The following is a 20,541-nucleotide window of genomic DNA, read 5'->3' as shown; positions in this document are numbered from 1 at the left end:
AACTATTTATTAAGGCCCTACTATATGCCAGGCTCTAAGAATGCAGCTGAGAAAAGATTGAGTGTGTCACGTGCATGCACATGTTTGTGTTACTATCTGGGGGAAAGGAGCTTAGGAAAAATTTCCTAAAGGAAGTAATATCTAAGCAGTATCCACTTACCACAGGAGGCCAGTTTGCCCTTTCTTTATAGCACTTATCACCATCTCTCTCCACTAGACTGTAAGCTCAAAGCAGGCAGGGACTTTTGTCTGCTTTGTTTACTGTTGTATCCTCAGTGCCTAGGATAGGTGCATAGCACTCAGTAGGTGCTCAGTAAATATTTACTGAATGAACAAATTCCCAGTAAGAATAGCAGCTTCTCTTTATTGAGTACTGATTCATGCCTGGCATTGTGCTGTGGACTTTACTTTATTGTGTTCAATAAGGTTTGTCTATGAAAAGCAAAGTAAAACTTTTAGGCATTGCTGATCAAGCTAGTTTGGAAAGTGAATATAGGGTTTACAGGAGAACTGGGATGCCACATTCTAAACCTTTAACTTGATGTCAGATTCAATCCAATGTTTTGTTTCCTAGCCTCCAGAAAGATTTGCTGACATTCTTAATATAGGTTTTTGATGAACCTGTCTCTAGGTTTATCATTTGACATTACACTTCTAGGTAGCAGAGCTCTGTGACAGTTCTGAATTCTTAAGTTTGGAATTTCAGTACAGATTTCAGATCGTATGTGGATTCCCTGGTACACACTGAAACATGATCTAAGTCTCTATCAGGCTGATAATACTGGAGAGTAATCTGCTTCATTTGTAAGTCTTCTGTCTTTCCACAAGTCTAAACATTCTTACACAGCAATTCTTGAAGGAGTTTTATTAGGGACTAAGTAAAATACATAGTTTGCTAGGTTATAAGAGTTTTACAGGGAATGGAATGCCTCAGAGAAGCTAAACAAGAGAGGACCTGAAATCAGAGCTAGGTAGTAATCCACCTTTATTTCATCCAGGAATGGAACACTGGAAAATCACATAGGAAATGGCAACAAACTATAGACATGGAAGTACCAATCTGGCAGTTTCAAGAATTGGCATAATGGAAAAATGTGCCACTTTTAAAAAGAAAAAGACGTTCCTAGCTTCAGCTTTAGTACAAGATAAAACCTGAGATACCATTACATCAAAGCTCTCGGCTTGGAAACACTAGGTGGCATGCAGTGTCAGAATCTGAAAAATTATCACCATGGAAACCAAAACCATTAGACTTCTGTGTATGTCTCTCTCTTTTTAACCATTAGGAGATATTATTTAAATAAGAAAAGAAAAAGAGACACGCTAAAAATCTGTACTTCAGCAATTTTGTCTCTTTATCCAATGGAACATTTTCTCACAAACCAGGTGACAAGCAATTGTGCTCATTTACACTCTTTTCTAAGAGAAGCTATTTAAAATAATCTTGACGGGATCAAGATGGCAGAGTAGGAGGATACTGAGCTCACTTCCTCCTATGGATACACAAAACTGCAACTACGGATAGAACAACCATGTCTGAGAATGACCTGAAGACTAGCAGAACAGATTTTCTACAACTGAGGATATAAAGAAAAGTCCACATTGAGATGGGTAGGAGGGGAAGATACACGGTCTAGTCAGAACGCACACACTTAGTGCAGCAACCCACAAATGGGAGAGAGATTACAACCGTGGAGGACCCCTGAGGAGTGAGGGACACAAGTCCCACGTCACGCTCCCCAGGCCAGGGGACCTGCACAAGGAAGACAAGCCCCCATAACGTCTATCTTTGAAAACCAGCAAGGCTTAAGTTTGGAAGAGCCAGAGGGCTGTGGGAAACCAAGACTCTGCCCATAAAGAGCTCACACACAAACTCACCTGTTCCAGGTACTAGGGCAGAAGCAACAGCTTGAAAAGCATCAAGGTCATATGAGAAGGAGATTCACTGACTAATTTGGAGGTATGTGCCACACGGCAGGTATCTGGTGGAACTTTCTCTGGGAATGGAAACACTGTCCGATGCCATTTTTTTTCTTTTCACTTTCCTTCCCCCTGGCTGACCTGTTGCTGGCAGCCACCATTTCTGTTTCTCTTTTTTCAACCTAACTAACACTGTGCACCTTCCCCAGGTGTTCCTGAGGACCAGCCCTGCCCAACCCACCTGCCCCAGTGGGCCCCTTTAAAGTGGTTCTCACTCTGCCCCAGCCACTGGGTAGCCCCAGCCAGCACTGGCACCCCTCCAAAGTGGCTCCCACTCCAGGGAGCTAGCTCAGCATAACAGCATGTCTGCAACAGTTCTGGCTGGTCTTGCAGCCAGTTGAGCTGGGGACCAGCCCCACACATCAGTGTGCCTGCAGCAGTTGAGGAAAAACCTATCAGCTGGCTGGACCAAGAGGTGAGCCCAGCCTACCAGAGTGCCTGTAGCAATAGTGGTCTAACCACAACAAGAGGGCACACACAGGGGTAGCCCTGGATATCCTGGCTCTTGTGACCAGGAGGAATTGTGATACTGGACCTCACAGGGGACTTTCTATATAAGACCACCTTTTCAGGACCAGGAGACATAGATGATATGCCTAATGCATAGAAACAAACACAGAGAGTTAGACAAAATGAGGAGACAAAGGAATAGCTTCCAAATGAAAAAAACAAGACAAAAACTCAGAAAAAGAACTACACAAAATGGAGATGAACAATTTACCAGGTAGAGTTCAAAATAATGGTCATAAAGATGCTCACCAAACTAGAATGAACTCAGGGAGAACTTCAAAAAAGAGAGAGAAAATATAAAAAAGAACTAATCAGAATTGAAGAATAAAATAATTGAAGTAAAAAACACACTAGAGGAAATCAACAGCAGATTAGAGGATGCAGAAGAACATATCAATGATATGGAAGACAGGATGGTGAAAATCACTGAATAAGAAAAGCAAAAAGGAAAAAGAATTTTAAAAATGAGGATAGTTTAAGGGACTACTGCAACAACATCAACTATCCAACATTCACATTACAGGGTCTGTAGAAGGAGAAGAGAGAGAGAAAAGGACAGAAAATCTATCTGGAGAAATAATGGCTGAAACTTCCCTAACCTGGTGAAGAAAACAGATATCCAGGTGCAGGAAGCACAAAGTCCCAAATAAGATGAACTCAAAGAGATCCACACCAAGACATAATTAAATGGCAATAGTTAAAGATAAAGAGAGAAAAACAAAAAGTCACATACAAGGGTTAATATGCCATAAGGCAATTGGCTGATTTTTCAGCAGAAACTTTACAGGCCATAAAGGAGTGGCATGATATAGTCAAAGTAATGAAAGGGAAAACTTACGACCAAGAATACCCTACCCAGCAAGATTATCATTCAGAATTGTGAGATAAAGAGTTTTCCAAACAAGTAAAAGCTAAAGAAGGTCATCATCACTAAACTGGTCTTAAAAAAATGTTAAAAGGACTTTTTTAAATGGAAAAGAAAAGGCTATAACTAGAAACAAACAAACAAATGAACAAAATGATGAAAGAAAAAAATAGCACTGGTAAAGGGAAACATATAGTAAAAGTAGTGGACCAACCACGTAAAAAGTCAGTATGAAGGTTAAAGGACAAAAGTAGTAAAATCATCTATATCTAAAATAATGAGTTAAGTGATACACAAAATAAAAATATGACCTCAAAAACATAAAATGTTTAAGGAAGGGAGTAAAAAAAGTAGTGCTTTTAGAAAGTGCACAAACTTAAGTGACCATCAGCTTAAAATAGACTGCTATATTCATAGGCTGTTATATATAAAACTCATGGGAACCACAAACCAAAAACCTGTAACAGATACACAAAAAATAAAGAGAAAGAAATATAAACATTACACTAAAGAAAGCCATCAAATCACAAGGGAAGAGAACAAGAGAAGAAGGAAGGGACAGAGAAGAACTACAAAAACAGCCAGAAAACAATTAACAAAATGGCCATAAGTATGTACCTGCCAATAATTACTTTTAATGGAAATGGACAACATGTTCCAATCAAAAGACATAGGGTGGCAGAATGGATTAAAAAACAAGACCCATATATATGCTGCCTACAAGAGACTCACTTCAGATCCAAACACACAAGTGAAGGGATGGAAAAAGATGTTCCATGCAAACAGAAATTAAAAGAAAGCTGGGGTAGCAATACTTCTATCAGGCAAAATAAAATTTAAAATACAGACTGTAACAAGAGACAAAGAAGGGCATTACATAATGATAAAGGGATCAATCCAACAAAAGGACATAACTTGTAAACAGCTATGCACCCAACACAGGAGCACCTAAATAGATAAAGGGAAACACTGACAGCAATATGATAATAGGGTCTTTAACACCCCACTTACGTCAATGGACAGATCAACCAGACAGTCAATAAGGGAACACTGACTTTAAACAAGCATCTTTTCTGACCATAATAGTATGAAACTAGAAATCAGTAACAAGAAGAAAACTGACAAAACCACAAACACCTGAAGGCTAAACAACATGCAACTAAACAACCAATGGGTCAATGAAGGAATCAAAGAAGAAATAAAAAAATACTTTGAGACAAACAAAGTGGAAACACAATATTTCAAAATCTATGGGACTAAGCAAAATCAGTTTTAAGAGGGAAGTTTATAGTGATACAGGACTACCTCAGGAAACAAGAAAATTCTGAAATAAATAATCTAACCTTGCACCTAAAGGAAGTGGAAAAAGAACAAAGCCCAAAGTTAGCAGAAGGAAGGAAGTAATAAAGATTGGAGCAGAAATAACTAAAATAGAGACTAAAAAAACAATAGAAAAGATCAATGAAACTAAAAGCTGGTTCTCTGAAAAGATAAACAAAATTGATAAACCTTTGGCTACACTCATCAAGAAAAACAGAGAGGGGACTCAAATAAATAAAATCAAAAATGAAACAGGAGAAGTTACAACTGACACCACAGAGGACTTTAAGAGATTACTCCAAACAATTATACGCCAACAAATCAGCCAACCTATGGATAAATGGATAAATGGATAAATTCCTAGAAACACAAAATCTTTCAAGACTGAATCAGGAAGAAACAGAAAATCTGAGCAGACTGATTGCTAGTAATGAAATTAAATCAGTAATCAAAAAACTCCCAACAGACAAAAGCCCAGGCCCAGACTGGCTTCACAGGTGAATTCTACCAAACAAACAAACAAAAAGAAAAGTTAAGACCTATCCTTCTCAAACTAATCCAAAAAACCCCATGCTTATATGGTCAATTAATTTACTACAAAGAAGTCAAGAATATGCAATGGGGAAAGGCAGTCACTTCAATAAATGGTGTTAGGAAAACTGGACAACTACATGCAAAAGAATGAAACTGGGTCACTTTTTTTTTTTTTTTTACAACACATACAAAAATAAAATCAAAATGGATTAACGACTCAAATATAAGATCTGAAACCATAAAACCCTAGAACAAGACATAGGCAGTACACTCTTTGACAACAGTCTTAGCAATATTTTTTTGGATCTGTCTCCCCAGGCAAGGACAACAAAAGCAAAAATAAACAAACGAGACTACCTCAAACTAAACAGCTTTTGTACACCAACAAAACGAAAAGGCACCCCACTGACTGGGAGAAGATATTTGCAAATGATATATAGGTTAAGGGGTTAATATTCAAAATCATAAAGAACTCATACAAATTAACATCAAAAAAACCAAAAAACAACAAATAATTCAATTAAAAAATGGGCAGAGGACTTGAATAGACATTTTTTTTTTAACATCTTTATTGGAGTATAATTGCTTTACAATGGTGTGTTAGTTTCTGCTTTATAACAAAGTGAATCAGTTACACATATACATATGTCCCTATATCTCTTCCCTCTTGCGTCTCCCTCCCTCCCACTTGAATAGACATTTTTATAAGGAAGACATACAGATGATCAACAGACACATGAAAAGATGCTCAACATCACTAATCATACGGAAATATAAATCAAAACCACAATGCGCTATCACCTCACACCTGTCAGAATGGTTATTATCAAAAAGACAAAAATCAAGTGTTGGTGATGATGTGGAGAAAAGAAAACCCTTGGGTACTGTTAGTGGGATTGTAAATTGGTGCAGCCATGATGGAAAAGAGTATGGAGGCTCCTCAAAATATTAAAAATAGAACTACCATATGATCCAGCAATTTCACTTCTGGATATTTATCTGAAGATAATAGAAGCAATAATTTGAGAAGATATATGCACTCATATGTTCACTGCACCATCACTTACAATAGCCAAATACGGAAGCAGCCTAAGTGTCCATCAATGGATGAATGGCTAAAGATGTGGTATTCCCTTGTGTGAATATTACTCAGCCATAAAAAAGAATGAAATTTTGCCATTTGCCACAACATGGACAGACCTAGAGGGTATCGTGCTAAGTGAAGTAAGTCAGACAATGACAAATACCATATGATTTCATTTATATGTGGACGCTAAAAACCAAAACAGAAACAGACTCATAGACACAGGGAAAGAAATTAGCTGTCAAGGGATGGGTGTGGGGGGATGGTTGGCAAAAATGGTGAAGGGGCTTAAGAGGTACAGACTTCCAGTTATAAAATAAATAAGTCATGGGGACATAATGTACAGAACAGATGAACCTAGGGGCAGGGCAGGAATACAGACGCAGATGTGGAGGATGGCCTTGAGGACACGGGGCGGGGGAGGGGGAAGCTGGGGCGAAGTGAGAGAGTGGCATGGATATATATACACTACCAAATGTAAAATAGATAGCTAGTGGGAAGCAGCTGCATAGCACAGGGAGATCAGCTCGGTGCTTTGTGACCACCTAGAGGGGTGGGATAGGGAGGGTGGGAGGGAGGCTCAAGAGGGAGGGGATATGGGGACATGTGTATGCATATGGCTGATTCACTTTGTTGTACAACAGAAACTAACACAGTATTGTGAAGCAATTATACTCCAACAAAGATGTATTAAAAAGAAAAAGAGAATAAAATCAACAATATCCCAATAACTCTGTACAGTGACAGATGGTTACCAGACTTATGATGATCAATTTTTAATGTATATAAATGTCAAATCACAATGTCATACACCCAAAACTAATACAATATTGTATACCAGCTATGCTTTAATAAAATAAATAAATAAATAAATAAATAATCTTACACAGATCAAGTACAAATTGTAAGATACATTATTCCATACTGGTCACCCTAACAGTAAAACTTAACAGAATTAGAATCTCAAAAAATGCAAACACAAACAAAATCAACAAAATTACCCCCAAGTAATATGATCATCTACCCTCTAAATGTTAGTATCTGTTTCTTATATTTTTATTTTTTATTTATTTACTTTTTGGCTGCACCGTGTGGCACGCAGGATCTCAGCTCCCTGAACCCGTGCCCCTGCAGTGGAAGCAGAGTCTTAACCACTGGACCCTCAGAGAAGCCTGTGTTTCTTATAGTTTTAAATGCAATGCCTCAGAAAACAGAATATAGAAAAGGACACAGAGATGTTAACGAGAACACTAAAATATTAAATCCCCATGTACCCAAAATCTAATTTGAAGATCTAAATAACTGGGTTTAGAGTACAGGGTACCTATTTTGTGCTTTATATTTCAGTAAATATAAAAGTTACAGTTTTACAAAGTTGGTTAAAGAGGTTGATTTAATAGGAACTGTAAAACAACCAAATTCTATACTATGAATAAGGTCTTCAGTCATTTTTCTACTTCTATAGTAGAGTCCAATGATAATGTATACCTGCAAAGACAAAAAGATACTGAAAACTCTTCTGAATCACTAAAAGGAAATTAAATTGTTTTCAAGATAGTTTTTGCTATTATTTACTGTTTCTTTGAAAACTTGTAATTCACAAATTGTATACACCCACATAAATGTATGTACATACAGCTACTATACCTCAGATATACAAACGGGTCATTTCCTAATTACTGAATAAAGTATACCTTATTGTAGTATGGTGTGTCACAATTACTAATTATGCATTATTTATGCAATCTTTCAAATAAATGTATTTAAAAAATGTCTGCTTTGTGGAATGGAAGCAGATACTAGTCAAATTTACCAGAGAAACCCACAGAGACTTACAGGATGGAGTTCATCATTTCATGATCAATGCTGTAAACTACAATTAAACAGTTGGCATGCTGTTTAGCACAATCAGAACATGAAATTGAGAGATTTTTATGAGTAAAAATGGCAAACAGAATATGAATGCTACTTCTTTAATCTGTGTACTGAAGAACATGTGTTATCTTTTTGAAAAAATCACAAACATGTTTTCTGGGACACCAGAAATATACTATGGGAGATTTTCAAACATCAAATTAGCATCTTCCAAGAAAATGAATGTCTACAAATATAGAACTTGAATAAGCTTCAAGGTGGAATGAAATAATCTCCATCTGTGATTAAGACTGGGAGATTTGTGGAAGCATGGTCCTTCTTGCCTGCTACATTTCGTCTGAGTGCCTAAATATTACCCAAAAAAGGGCAATTAATTAGAAAAAGTAGAAGGCTGCAGCTAAGAAAAATATTAGCATGTAAGGGACAGTAATGTTGTAGGGCTATGAAAATCTGTTACATTACCCATCCCATTAAGCTCACAGTAAAAGATGAAATACAAAGTGAATTATTTTATCTTTTCTGTGATGTACCTCCCAAATACATACCAAGTATGCATAAAAATATGCTCAGTAAAAGGTCTAAGCCTTCTTTAAATAACTTGAAATACTTAAAATGCCTCTGCTTTGTTAATCTATGTGTCTGTTTATGTTATATGAAATGACAGAGGTCTACACTGTGTGTAAAATCACCACTGAAACAGGAACCTAGGGATCAGTAAGGAGATTTTTAGTATGTATAACCCTGTAACTAGTCTTTCACAAACCAGCAGGCTGCAACCTTATGCTAGATTCTCCCTGTCCTGAGTGGCTACAGCGTTCAGGGGTTTGCCCTTACATAAAAGGTAGTGTAGTGTGGGTTTTGGCAGGCATCTTGGGATGGTAATAGCACACAATGTTAAGGCAGATGATACTTTCTTTGACAGTTAAGGGAATTGGGTATGTCACATTTCTTCCAACTCTGGCCTATGAGTTGAGGTCAGGCTATCACACTCAGGTGCAACACTGTGAAAAATATGAGTAGAGAATTTAGTCTTATGGGGACTCATCTTCCTGTTTGGCCCTGGGACTCTCACTTCCCGTAGCACCGTAGGCTCAGGAGGGAGTCTACTTTCCACAGAGCTGCTGCAGAAATATTCCAGTGCCTTCAATGGCTAAGAAGTAAAGCTCTCAGCCAAATTCTGGAAGGGGACCTGGAAAATGGTCCCCAAGACTTGTCCTCTTCAGTAGCTTCTCTGATGCACAAGACTCATTTCTACAGCAGGTAACCTTATTATTGGAGGCAATGAGAACATTGGGAAATCCTGTTTCAGAGTGAAAATGTAAATAGGGTGATGGAAGCATGAGGCATAAGAACATTCTTTAATCCACATAAGACAGAGATGGATATTGACTGATATCTTAAGAATACTACAGATACTTGGAGTTTGTTGACCCAACTACAAACTACTACATACATATGATACTCTTTCAAAGTTGGGTTTTAATGGAAGTAAAGACTTAGAAGAACGAGCAGAAGACCATGTTTCTTGAAGCTATTTCTAGTCTGGTTCTCTTGATATATCTAGATTTTTGGGTCTTATGCATGCTTATACTATCTCTTAAATATTAATAAGACAATGGCCCTAAAATTTTTACTCATACGGAAAACACTGTGTGAAAAGCCTTGGAAAATAGAAACCATTATTAATGAAGTACCTTCCAGTTCACTTTAAACCTTGCTCTAAACATCAACTAGTCTGCCTTAAAATCCACTGTAGAAGCTCATCTACCCAAATTGAATCTCATAGTTTAAGCAAACTTCGTATCTGTATAAACTGGTATAAAGTACTTTATTTGATTTCTACAATGACAAATCTGAAAAATAGTTTAGGTTTGTATGCCACCAGAGAGCTCTCCTGTTCAAAAACATTTTAAAATTCCTGAATTCTCTTCAGGGATTCAAAACAATTAAAACTAATTTTTAGGGGAAAAAATAGGAATTTCCACAAGTAGTCATATTAAGATGAGTGTTTATTAAGTATTTTTAGTCTGGGTACTAATTAAAATACAGTTATTAAACCTACCATAAAAAATTCATACTCTATTATACTTATAAAAGGAAAACTATAAAAACAAGAAGTTTAGAAATATAAAGATGAAAAGAAATGGATCACATCTGCAAAGTGTCTGAGTTTAACAGGCGGTGTTCATAAAAGGCCAGAGGGCTCTCACTTCCTAACGAGTAAAGCTGAACAAAGAATAAGGGACTTGCTGTGATGTAAAAAGTGTAGTCTATGGAAAATAAGTGCTCAAAAACCAGTCAAATATTTTTCCAAAGACAAATTTTGTTCCTTTTGGGGAAAAGATGTTACCAAATATACAAATGAAAATATTTGATAGTGGGAGATACATTTCTTCTGTTTAAAAAAAAAAAACCAAAAAAAACCTTCTCTAAAGAATTCCATACATATTCACCATTAAAAGAAATGAATGGGTCTTGTGAAACCAGGTTTTTCTGTACTTTTCTACTGGATTATCTATTTTGGTAAAGATTATCAAGATAAAGCTAAATGCAGGCTAACTTTGGCATAAAAATGAAATGTGGAGTTATAGATGGTAGCCTTTTTACTGTTTCCCAAAGTAACAACTGTAAACTAAGAAAGTGGGGCTCTGTGTTGAGGAGGTGGTAATGGAAAAAAAGGAGATTTCGGACTTTACAATTTCTATTTTATTTTAGCTAGTTAATAGATTATTTCTTCACATATCACTAAAAGAATGAGAAAATTTAAATATTTACTTGACATGTTTGAATTAAACATAAAATGTTAAAGGCTAAAGCTGGATATTTGATTTTTACATGAAGTACTAACAATATTTAAGCTTCTGGGGGATGTGTTCATACGTCATGAATAACTGGCTCAGGACATAAAGATACATGTTGGCTAAAGCAAAATGCGAATATTCTTATTTGGTGGCACAAACAGAGTGATAAATGTGGAGTTCCAAGCTGATGCCCAGCACGCTACAGGTGATTTTGCTTAATAAGAATTTTAATAAAAATCCCACCTATGTGGAAACTCAAATTAAGTACCACCCACTGGCTGGGGAGCACATGTCACTGTCTCATAGTTGGTTTCATTTCTGTTAGGACCAGCCTTCAGAGTATGGGCAACAGCTTACTGGCTTTAACACGTCTCTCTGATGTACGATTTAAATCCCACTACTGTGAACCCTTTATTTAAAGAATTTGTATTTAAATTTTTTTAAATTAAATTTTTCAAACATATATAAAAACAGACAAAAGTACAATTAACAATCCCCCAGAATTCATAATTACAACATTATACCACACTTTTACGATCCATTTATCTTTTTCCTTTCTTCTGTTAGAGAATTTTAAAACAGACCTCTCATATCAGATGATCAGAACTCTAAATACTTCCATTTATAGCTCTATAAAATAAGGACTTCACAAAACTACAATTATTCCATAATGCCGTATAATGAGTTCATATTCAGAACTTTCCTGATGTCTCAGAAATGTCTTTCTTCAGTGGCTTGTACTAGTCAGGCTGAAATAAGGTTCACTGATTGCGTTTGTGATTGTTACTTAAATTCTTTCCATCTAGAAAGGATTTCCCATTCCTTCATTTTCACTTTCTTGGCTCACTGCTGGAACCATAGCAATAAACTCATAGGATGCACCACATTCTAAATTTGTTTGATGGATTTCTCATGGTGGCATTTACACATCCTCAAACCTCAAATTTTCTTGTAAGCAGAAATTTAGAGCTAAAAGCTTTCAGGTCAAACTTTTGTGGTTAGAATACTTCATGAACAGTGCCGTGTACTTCACGTGACGTCACATCAGAACTTTTACATTTGCTCAGATCAATTAGCCAATTCAAGTGGTGGCAGCCTCATCTTTGTATTTTCAAGTTCACCATCTTCCTTTCTACTAATGCAAGGATTCTCAACCTTGGTTGCACACTGCACAACTTGGTTGCCTGGCGTGGAAGTGGAGGGCGTAGAATTTAGAAACTACTGCTAACTGAGTCCCATGCCCAGAGATTCCAATTCAATCAGCCCAAGTTGTGGTATGAATATCAGGATTTTTAAAAACTCCCAAGGTGATTCCAATGTGCAGCTAGGATTGAGAATATAGAGGTTTCTGCATACACTGACAATCTTTGCTTGAACGAGTGATTTCATTAGGGTCTGTAAATTGGTGGTTTTTTTCTAATTTTATTGTTCTTTCTACATTTATCAGCAGGAATTCTTTGGCATATTTTAGAAATCTTTAGATAGCCAGCAATGACTAGGGTTATTTGGTGATCCTGAAATAAAATCTGTACAGGACAAGCGGGATAAAATTTTAATTCTTCTCTTTAATTACTAGTAACTAAGTTGATTTAATTATGAGTAAGGCAGTGGTTCTCAAACTGCAGAGCGGAATCAACTGGGGAGCTTTAAAGACTTGATTTCTGGTTTGGGCCCCAGACTTTTGGATTTAATTGTGTATCGGGAGGCCTGGGAATAATATTTTAACAGCTCCACAGGCAATTTTAATGTGCAGCAAAGTTTGGGCACCTCTGGAGTGAGGTGTTGGTACCCAAATCACCTCCAATAGTGATAGTGTTTTTTGCTTGTTTTGGTAGTCATTGTTGCATTTTTGTTGACAGAAAAATGTATCTGATCATTTTGAGCCAGATACGAAAAGAGAAGAAACCAAAGCTGATAGGTATCATGACAAATTTATTAAATTCCAAGATCAGGCTTATCTCCAATTTCCATAAGAATGAATCAAATAATAGAATGGTCAGTGGTATGCTGAAGTCTCCATGCAATGTTCTGATTTAATGAATATTTAATAATTATTTCTGTAAATGATTTTACTCTATTTAATCTGTAGATAGAGTTTATGATACAGGGAAATTTGAAGCAATTTTTTTAAAAAGCCTAATAACTTATTAAAATTTTAAATACTCATGAGGATTTACACTTCGTATGTTACTACCCTCTGGTAGCATGGGAAGCATGATAGGCATGACACTTGGTATAGGTAGGAATATATGTTTGTGGGGACCTATTTGGACCCTGAGAGCTGGCATGAAGATTATTCTAAATTAAAGATATGTGAGATTCAACAGATGCAGAAAGAAGTCTTTTTGGAGCTTCCCTTACTTCACTAAAAGCAGAAAAGTCCTGGGAGTGAGGTTGCCATGGATCCCTTCTGGGGGAGTTTTATGGAATGAAAAAAAAAAAAAAAAAATCGGAGCGACCACTTGCACCTGTGTAAACAAACATCATCACAAACTGTCTTATCTCCTGTTTGTTACCCTAGAAATCCACTTGTTCTTCCCACAGAAGCCTCTTCTGCCTGCTTCCTCTCCCCTAAATTAGGTATATAAACCCCCAACCCTAGTCATTTAGGGAGCTACTTCTTTTTTTTTTAATTTTTAAATTTTAAAACTTTTAAAATATTTATTTATTTATTTGGCTGCACTGGGTCTTAGTTGCAGCATGCTGATCTTCGTTGAGACACGTGGGATCTTTCGTTGCGGCGTGTGGGCTCTTCATTGCTGCGTGCGGGCTTCTCTCTAGTTGTGGCATGAAGATTTCCTCACTCTAGTTGTGGCACGGGTTCCAGAGCATGTGGGCTCTGTAGTTTGCGGTACGCAGGCTCCTAGTTGAGGTGTGCGAGCTCAGTAGTTGTGGCACGTGGGCTTAGTTGCCCCACAGCATGTGTGATCTTAGTTCCCTGACCAGGGATTGAACTGGTGTCCCTTGCATTGGAAGGCGGATTCTTCACCACTGGACCACCAGGGAAGTCCCTAGGGAGCTATTTCTTTTGTGAGCTCTCATATGCATATGATTACTTAGGGTTTTTGAAAAATTATTATTAATCTGTCTATTGTCAGTTAAATTCACAGGCCCCAGTTACTTAACCTAAGAGGGTAGAGGAAAAAATCTCCTCCCCTGCCACATACTGTTAAGTATTTTCGGTGGGCAATTTGACACTATTTGCCAAAATAAAAATGTATACACCCTTGCCCAGGCAGTTCCCCTTAAAAATGTAATCAACAGAGACACTCAGATGTGCAGCGAAAAATTTTACCACTGCTTGTCAAAGTGCAAAATTGGAAAAAACAAAATGTTCACTAATAATGGACTGGTTACATAAATTTTCTAAACAATAGATAGCTATTAAAAAGGAGGCAGATCTTTATAAATTGACACAGAAACACATGCATAGTTTTACTATGTTGTTAAGGAAAAAAAATTAAGTCATAGAACAATGTATAACATATCCTCATTGTATTAAAAACAAAACAAATGCAAATGTGTGGATATTTACTTACACACACACACACACACACACACCCCTCAGATTTTCTGTGTGTGTGTGTGTGTGTGTGTAGGTATGTGGAGAAATGGCCATGGTATGGGTAGACGTGGCAATGAAGGAAATTTTTACCTTTTACTCCAAATTCTTCTAGACAATTTATATTAAATAAGAAGCGTGCCAAAATAAACAAACAAATAAACAAAAAACACACACACAAAAAAGCATGCCTTACTTTTGTAACAAAACATGAAAAAGCGGTGATTAGGAAGCTACAGCACTGCAATTGTGGTAAGAAGACTATAATGACTGTGTTACTAAAAAAGGCCTGAAAAAATAAGGGAGGAAAAACTTGGGACTCCAAGGCCAATATTAACAGAAATTCATATTCCTCTTGGTATTTGGAAGAGAAGCAGAAATAAAATTTTGTCATTTATACAATTTATAGTCCTAATAAATCATAACATTCAAAATCTGCAGTAAAATAATAGTCCTTTATACATGATTGCTAATTTAATATTCTATTTATGAATATGTATGATATAACTTCCTACTGTGGGGACAGACAGCACACCAGCTCTGGAGGCTGCTCCTTGTCCTAATCTGCAGGGAAGAGGAGGGGAGGGGTAGATTCTCAGGCTGATGCCGCTCCCCTCCCCTCATTTTACACACAAGTACCCAAACTGGCAACTGCCTAGACTCTAGTAATTTTTCCCCTGAAACAGAAAAACTGTGAAATTGTGATCTGTGACAAAATTCACAAATTCATAATATTCACAAATTTACAGGATGTGGCTGGAGGATTTAAGTAACAACCCATGATCACTTTGACAAAAGGACCCAATTTATGGCTTCAACAGCTTCTTTCTGGTAGGTAGGGAACATGGTGTTTGGTTATTTTTATGACTGAATTGGTGTGCTTTTTCAAGAGGTAAGTCCAAGGTTTTTTTCTTTAAAAGACATCCTCCATAATATAATATTTTCCATCATGAAGAAGTATAATTACTTGTGCATAAATTTGCATTCTCACTGTCTTCAGGTCTTTACCTATTATTCTAACATATTTTCTGTGATTCTGGAGTTTATTTTTCTATTTTATTATATGGATTCTTAAAAGCTACCTCAAATTTTGGTGGAACGTAAGAGACTGTACAAATACATACATCGGTAAGAGATATGAAGACATGAATAGTGGAAAAATGGCACACTAACAAAAGAGGAAACAGGAACCCTAAGACAACATTCCCTCTTCCCTCTTTTTCAGCAGAGTATACATAAAGACACCCACAAAATCCAAGGTCATAAGAAATGCAAGGCTAAGGAAAAAACAAAGCCACAGCAGAAAATAATAAACTCCTCTTCATAAAAGACAAGAGGAGGTCCATTTATGTTTTTAGAGAGCAGACATGTAATGCTGGTAAGCTAGAAAATACAGAATAATGAAGAGAGATGGCAACAGAAAGGCAAGAAAACAATAAAGCATACGTGCTTAAAACAACTTTATTATGTCCAGGGGAGCTTCTCCTTAAGATTCCTTCCCAATCAGTCTAGGAAAATAAAAATGTTTTGTAGAATGGATGATTCTTCCCCACACTTGGGGAGGTTATCTCTTTGAGTGTCCAAGGCCTTGGTTTTCTGCTTTGCAACAGCCTGCGATCCTTGGTACAAGTTAAAAATCAAAAATCAACCAACCAACCAATCAACCAACCAGAAAACACAAGTAAGCTGATTCTCCTGAATTGAATCATAAATGGAAATCTTTTCTGCCTAGGGCATCTTGAGCTTATCCTTAGAAAATGACTCTCCAGTAAGTTAGCTATTTAAAAACAAATTCAGCAGTTGGTCTCAATTTCTGGAATTTCAATGGAATATTACTGAAAACTCCTGAGCAGGCAGGGATCTCTCCCAGGTAGTGATCAAACTATTGCCTTGCTAACAATTCACCTTATGGCTAAAAAGATTTTCAAGCCAAATTTGTAATAAACCACACAAACACACACACACACACACACACACACACACACACACAAGGTAGAGAAATTGTCTTCAAGTAAATCTTCAAAATATTAAAGAAAAATGAGGAACAATAACAGACCTTCAATCCTAAATCCTTTCAAATAATCCTTTCTTATTTAGGAAACCAAGATAATTGAATAAAGATGTTTCTTTTGTCAAGACCTAGCCAAAGACAAAATAGACCAAAGACCTTTTAAGTATTTTTTTATATTTAAGCCACCCCTACCTCATTCTGGGTGGGACTGCCGAATTCTAAAAACAAGATTATTTTCATATTACATTCAGTGTCTCTGCTTGCAAACTGGTAAAGAGAAGATAACAGTTAAACTTTACAGGAAAAGTAGCAGCAAAACTGTCATTTCATCCCGTTTACTTACAATCAAACTGCTAAAGGGCATCTCTAACTGCTCAGAAAAAGGAATATGAAACAAATCAGATTTTTCTCTTTTATTCATACAATTAAATTTCAATTTTCTACCCTTATCATTAGAGCTTATTGCCATGGTTACAATCTAAATACCTTAAGTATGGCTGAAAAGTAGGCAAATTTAAGAAAACACACAAGAAACATTAATGTAATTAAAATAATAGAGAGTAGAATAAATATCAGTTGTGTTGGCTGTGTTTGAAAGTTAATATATTTCCCCCTCCCTGCAAAAGGAAAAAGGGTAAGTAAAACTCCCAGGTTGGAATATGAGTTTGGGCAGCAGTATACTCTGACCAAAGTAAGGGATGAAGTATAGTTATCGGTTGTGAATTATGAATGCCGCTGTGGTGAGGACAGATGAATTACTAGAGTTGTACTTCCCTAACACTAAAGTATCTGGGGAGCTATCTGGCATATAATAAAAAATATATGAATATATAATATTTATATATTAAATGAAATATATATATAATATTTTATTTATAATATTTTATCGATCTATCTATATTTTATGCATTAGTAAATCATGAAGATGGTGGTCAAATGACTGAAGCTGAGTAAATGCACTGGAGGGGAGGAGAGGTAGAAAGGATGCCAAGGGCCCAGATGTTCCCTCTCCATCGTGCGTCTTCACAAGCGCATTCTCTCCATATGTAAATCAATGCAATTACACACTGTGCCTGCCTGGCTTTTGGCAGTTAAAAAATCCACAACTGCCCCCTCCAGCTCAGTTCAGTCAGGATGTTTCTCCAGCTCTACTTCAGGCAGCACTGCTGGCATGGCTGAATCTCCTTCATGGTTCCAGCTAATGCTGGAAAACTCCCCGGGCTCCACCTCCCACCACTGCTCCAGTTTGGTGGCAAAGCCACCCAGCCCCTTGTCCCTGCAGTCTTAGACATGGCAGCAGCTTCCAGGAATGACCACTCCTTTGGGTGGTTGGGCCCTGACTGACACAGCTATTCTCCTTGGGCTACAAAGAACTCTCACCTATCAAACACTAGCCCTCCAAGAGAAAAGGGCAACGGCGGGATATCGAAACATTTTGTAGATAGAGATATAAATGATGACACTCATGAGGGAGTATGAGAGGACTGGCCTCATATACCTAAAGGGAGGGAGAATGAATGCAATCTTTTAAGGAAGGTAACTTGGTAATACATTTAAAGAGCCTTAAAAATGTTCATATAGTTTGAATAGTTTTCTTCCTAAAAATCTAGCCTAAGGTAAATCAAAGCTGCAGATATAATTTTATACATAGGGATGTTTACCATAATGTTATTTATTACGATGAAAAGTTAGAAACAACCTAAGTGTCCAAAAATAGAGCTATGGGTAAACATGGTATATACACTTGTAGTTTTCCTTCACAGAATCCACCCCCGTCGCCCCCAATTTTAAGTGTATAGAGTTATATATCTCCACTAGACCTGAAACACTTAAGAAGGCAAGGATATTTGTTTTAAACATTGACAACTATGTGCTAGCCAACTAGACTCTCAAGAAATATTTTCAGAATAAATTAATGATGCAGTATTAAACATGAACTTACAGGAGAATTTTACATTAAATGGTACGTGCTTGCCATAGCCAAGTAGCAAATGCACTGTGTATTTTTCTTTAAACCGAATTTTTCAACTCTCCTTTTAACAGTTCATAGCACTGCTATTTCTCCTGAGGAATGTTTAAATCAGGTGACTTTTTGCTCAGACGATTTCCAGTGGCTCCCAATGACGTGCAGGAAGTTCAAAGTCCCTGGTATTTACAGATCTCTATAATTTGGCCCAGTGTGGCTGTCTAGCCTTTGCACATCTTATCATCTCTCAAACTAGTTTTAAATGTTCCCACGAGACATTTCTGTCATCTCTTCTGCTGCCCAATGACAGTGCTCTCTCCACAGCCGGGTTGCTGGTCAAGCCCCAGGCTCCAGGCTCATCCTCTCTGCAAAGCTATCTCAAAAGTGGGCTGTCCATTTAATGACAATGTTTCCCACATAATACTTACTTGGTAGTTAACCACGTCTTATTTCATGCCATGTCTTTCCTTGTATTAAACTGCTTCTTGTTAAGTAGCCTTTCACATGTCTCTTCCTAATCTATGGTTTGAGTAAAATACTACATTTCTTGGGAATAGCTTCTTTATAAAACGGCAAATTGCCTTGTATCCACTATAAATAACACCAGAATCCTGGTGCCAGGTTCAGGTAAACTCAGATACCAGGCATTTGGTGATTTAAGTTTTACTCAATTCAAACCTTGTTTAAAAACTGCCGAAGTATTTAGATATCAAGGCCTATTCTAGCATTTACACATTGCTGGCATTGTCCTTTACATTACGAGAGGGGAGGGAGGTGAGGGGCGCGTGTGTGTGGAGCCCAACACTGTCTGACCAACGACATGTATAGTACTTGGTTCATGATGTGGCTACTCAGTAAGCGTTTAATGAGTGAAGACTGAGTGTGAAGATATCAAACACCTGTGAAAGCGGCAGGCACTCTCCTCAGTGCAATTCATCCTTGATATGAGGTGAATTTAGGGTAAAAAGAAGAGATAAAGAGACTATGTTAGAATCTTCCAGACTATTTTAGAAGCTATCAGGTGGCCTACGTCTGGATACATAAGGAAAATGAACATTTCAGGCAACTCTTCTCTTGAGTATGAGAAACACTGTAAAAGGAAAGACCTTGACTTATATAACTGATAGGGAACTTACCCAGATTATACAACAACCTTTGGGAGGGCATCCCTGAATTTCTTTATGATAAAAAATTCAGATATTGAATTGATATTAAAAATGTTTTGATGCCCAATGCTTTAACTTCTTTACAGCTGGCATATGTAAATCTATTCAAGTATGTTAAAAAAAATTAAGCATATTAAGAAAGTACTACTTCAAAGCAAAGCAGCTCAATATTGTCACTATTAAAGGCTTTGCTTGGCTGATTTCACCAAGAGGTAGTAATTTAAGAGAGCAGGCTTTGTCTGTGCAAAATTAAAGGAAGATATTTTATATGATTAAAAACTCATACCTGTTGATCTCCACGGAAATGACTTCTCAGTTGAGCTAGAGAAAAAGAAGGAAAAAAAATGGAACATTTACTTCCTTTGTCATAAAATTTAACTTTGGATCTGTTTTGCATATAGACATTTAATTTTCACATTTAATTATATAAAAGTATAAAAACCTCAAACAAAATTTAAAATGACTGTTCTAAGTTAATTTTTAGACAGTATTTAACCCTCCACATCAATTTGGGACAAAACTGTATTTCTTGGAAATTAAGGCAAGTTATAAAATGACTTATAAAGTTGTAAAACGACTTACAAAATGACACAAAAAGTATGATTCTCCTTGGATAAGACAAATACAATAGCACAACTAACTGTGACCTTCATAGTACTTATATGAAGTACTACACTGCTTTGTGTGGAATAACTAATATGAAAACTACATATAGGGCTTCCCTGGTGGTGCAGTGGTTAAGAATCTGCCTGCCAATGCAGGGGACACGGGTTCGAACCCTGGTCTGGGAAGATCCCACATGCCGTGGAGCAACTGGGCCCGTGAGCCACAACTACTGAGCCTGCGCATCTGGAGCCTGTGCTCCGC

At 37.0% G+C, this 20,541-nt stretch overlaps 1 protein-coding gene across 1 annotated transcript in view; it reads right to left on the bottom strand.

The window, feature by feature from the left end:
• Positions 1–20,541, bottom strand: part of PKP4 (plakophilin 4) — a 246,543-nt gene that overhangs the window by 66,219 nt on the left and 159,783 nt on the right. Inside the window, exon 4 of the mRNA XM_059927920.1 lies at positions 19,961–19,995. Coding sequence (XP_059783903.1) covers positions 19,961–19,995 — 35 coding nt within the window. The remainder of the gene's footprint in view (positions 1–19,960; positions 19,996–20,541) is intronic.

Source organism: Balaenoptera ricei, chromosome 7 (assembly GCF_028023285.1).
Source record: "Balaenoptera ricei isolate mBalRic1 chromosome 7, mBalRic1.hap2, whole genome shotgun sequence".
Lineage (NCBI taxonomy): Eukaryota > Metazoa > Chordata > Mammalia > Artiodactyla > Balaenopteridae > Balaenoptera > Balaenoptera ricei.
Note: the sequence above shows the minus strand (reverse complement) of the source record. Positions and strands in the feature narration are given on the sequence as shown.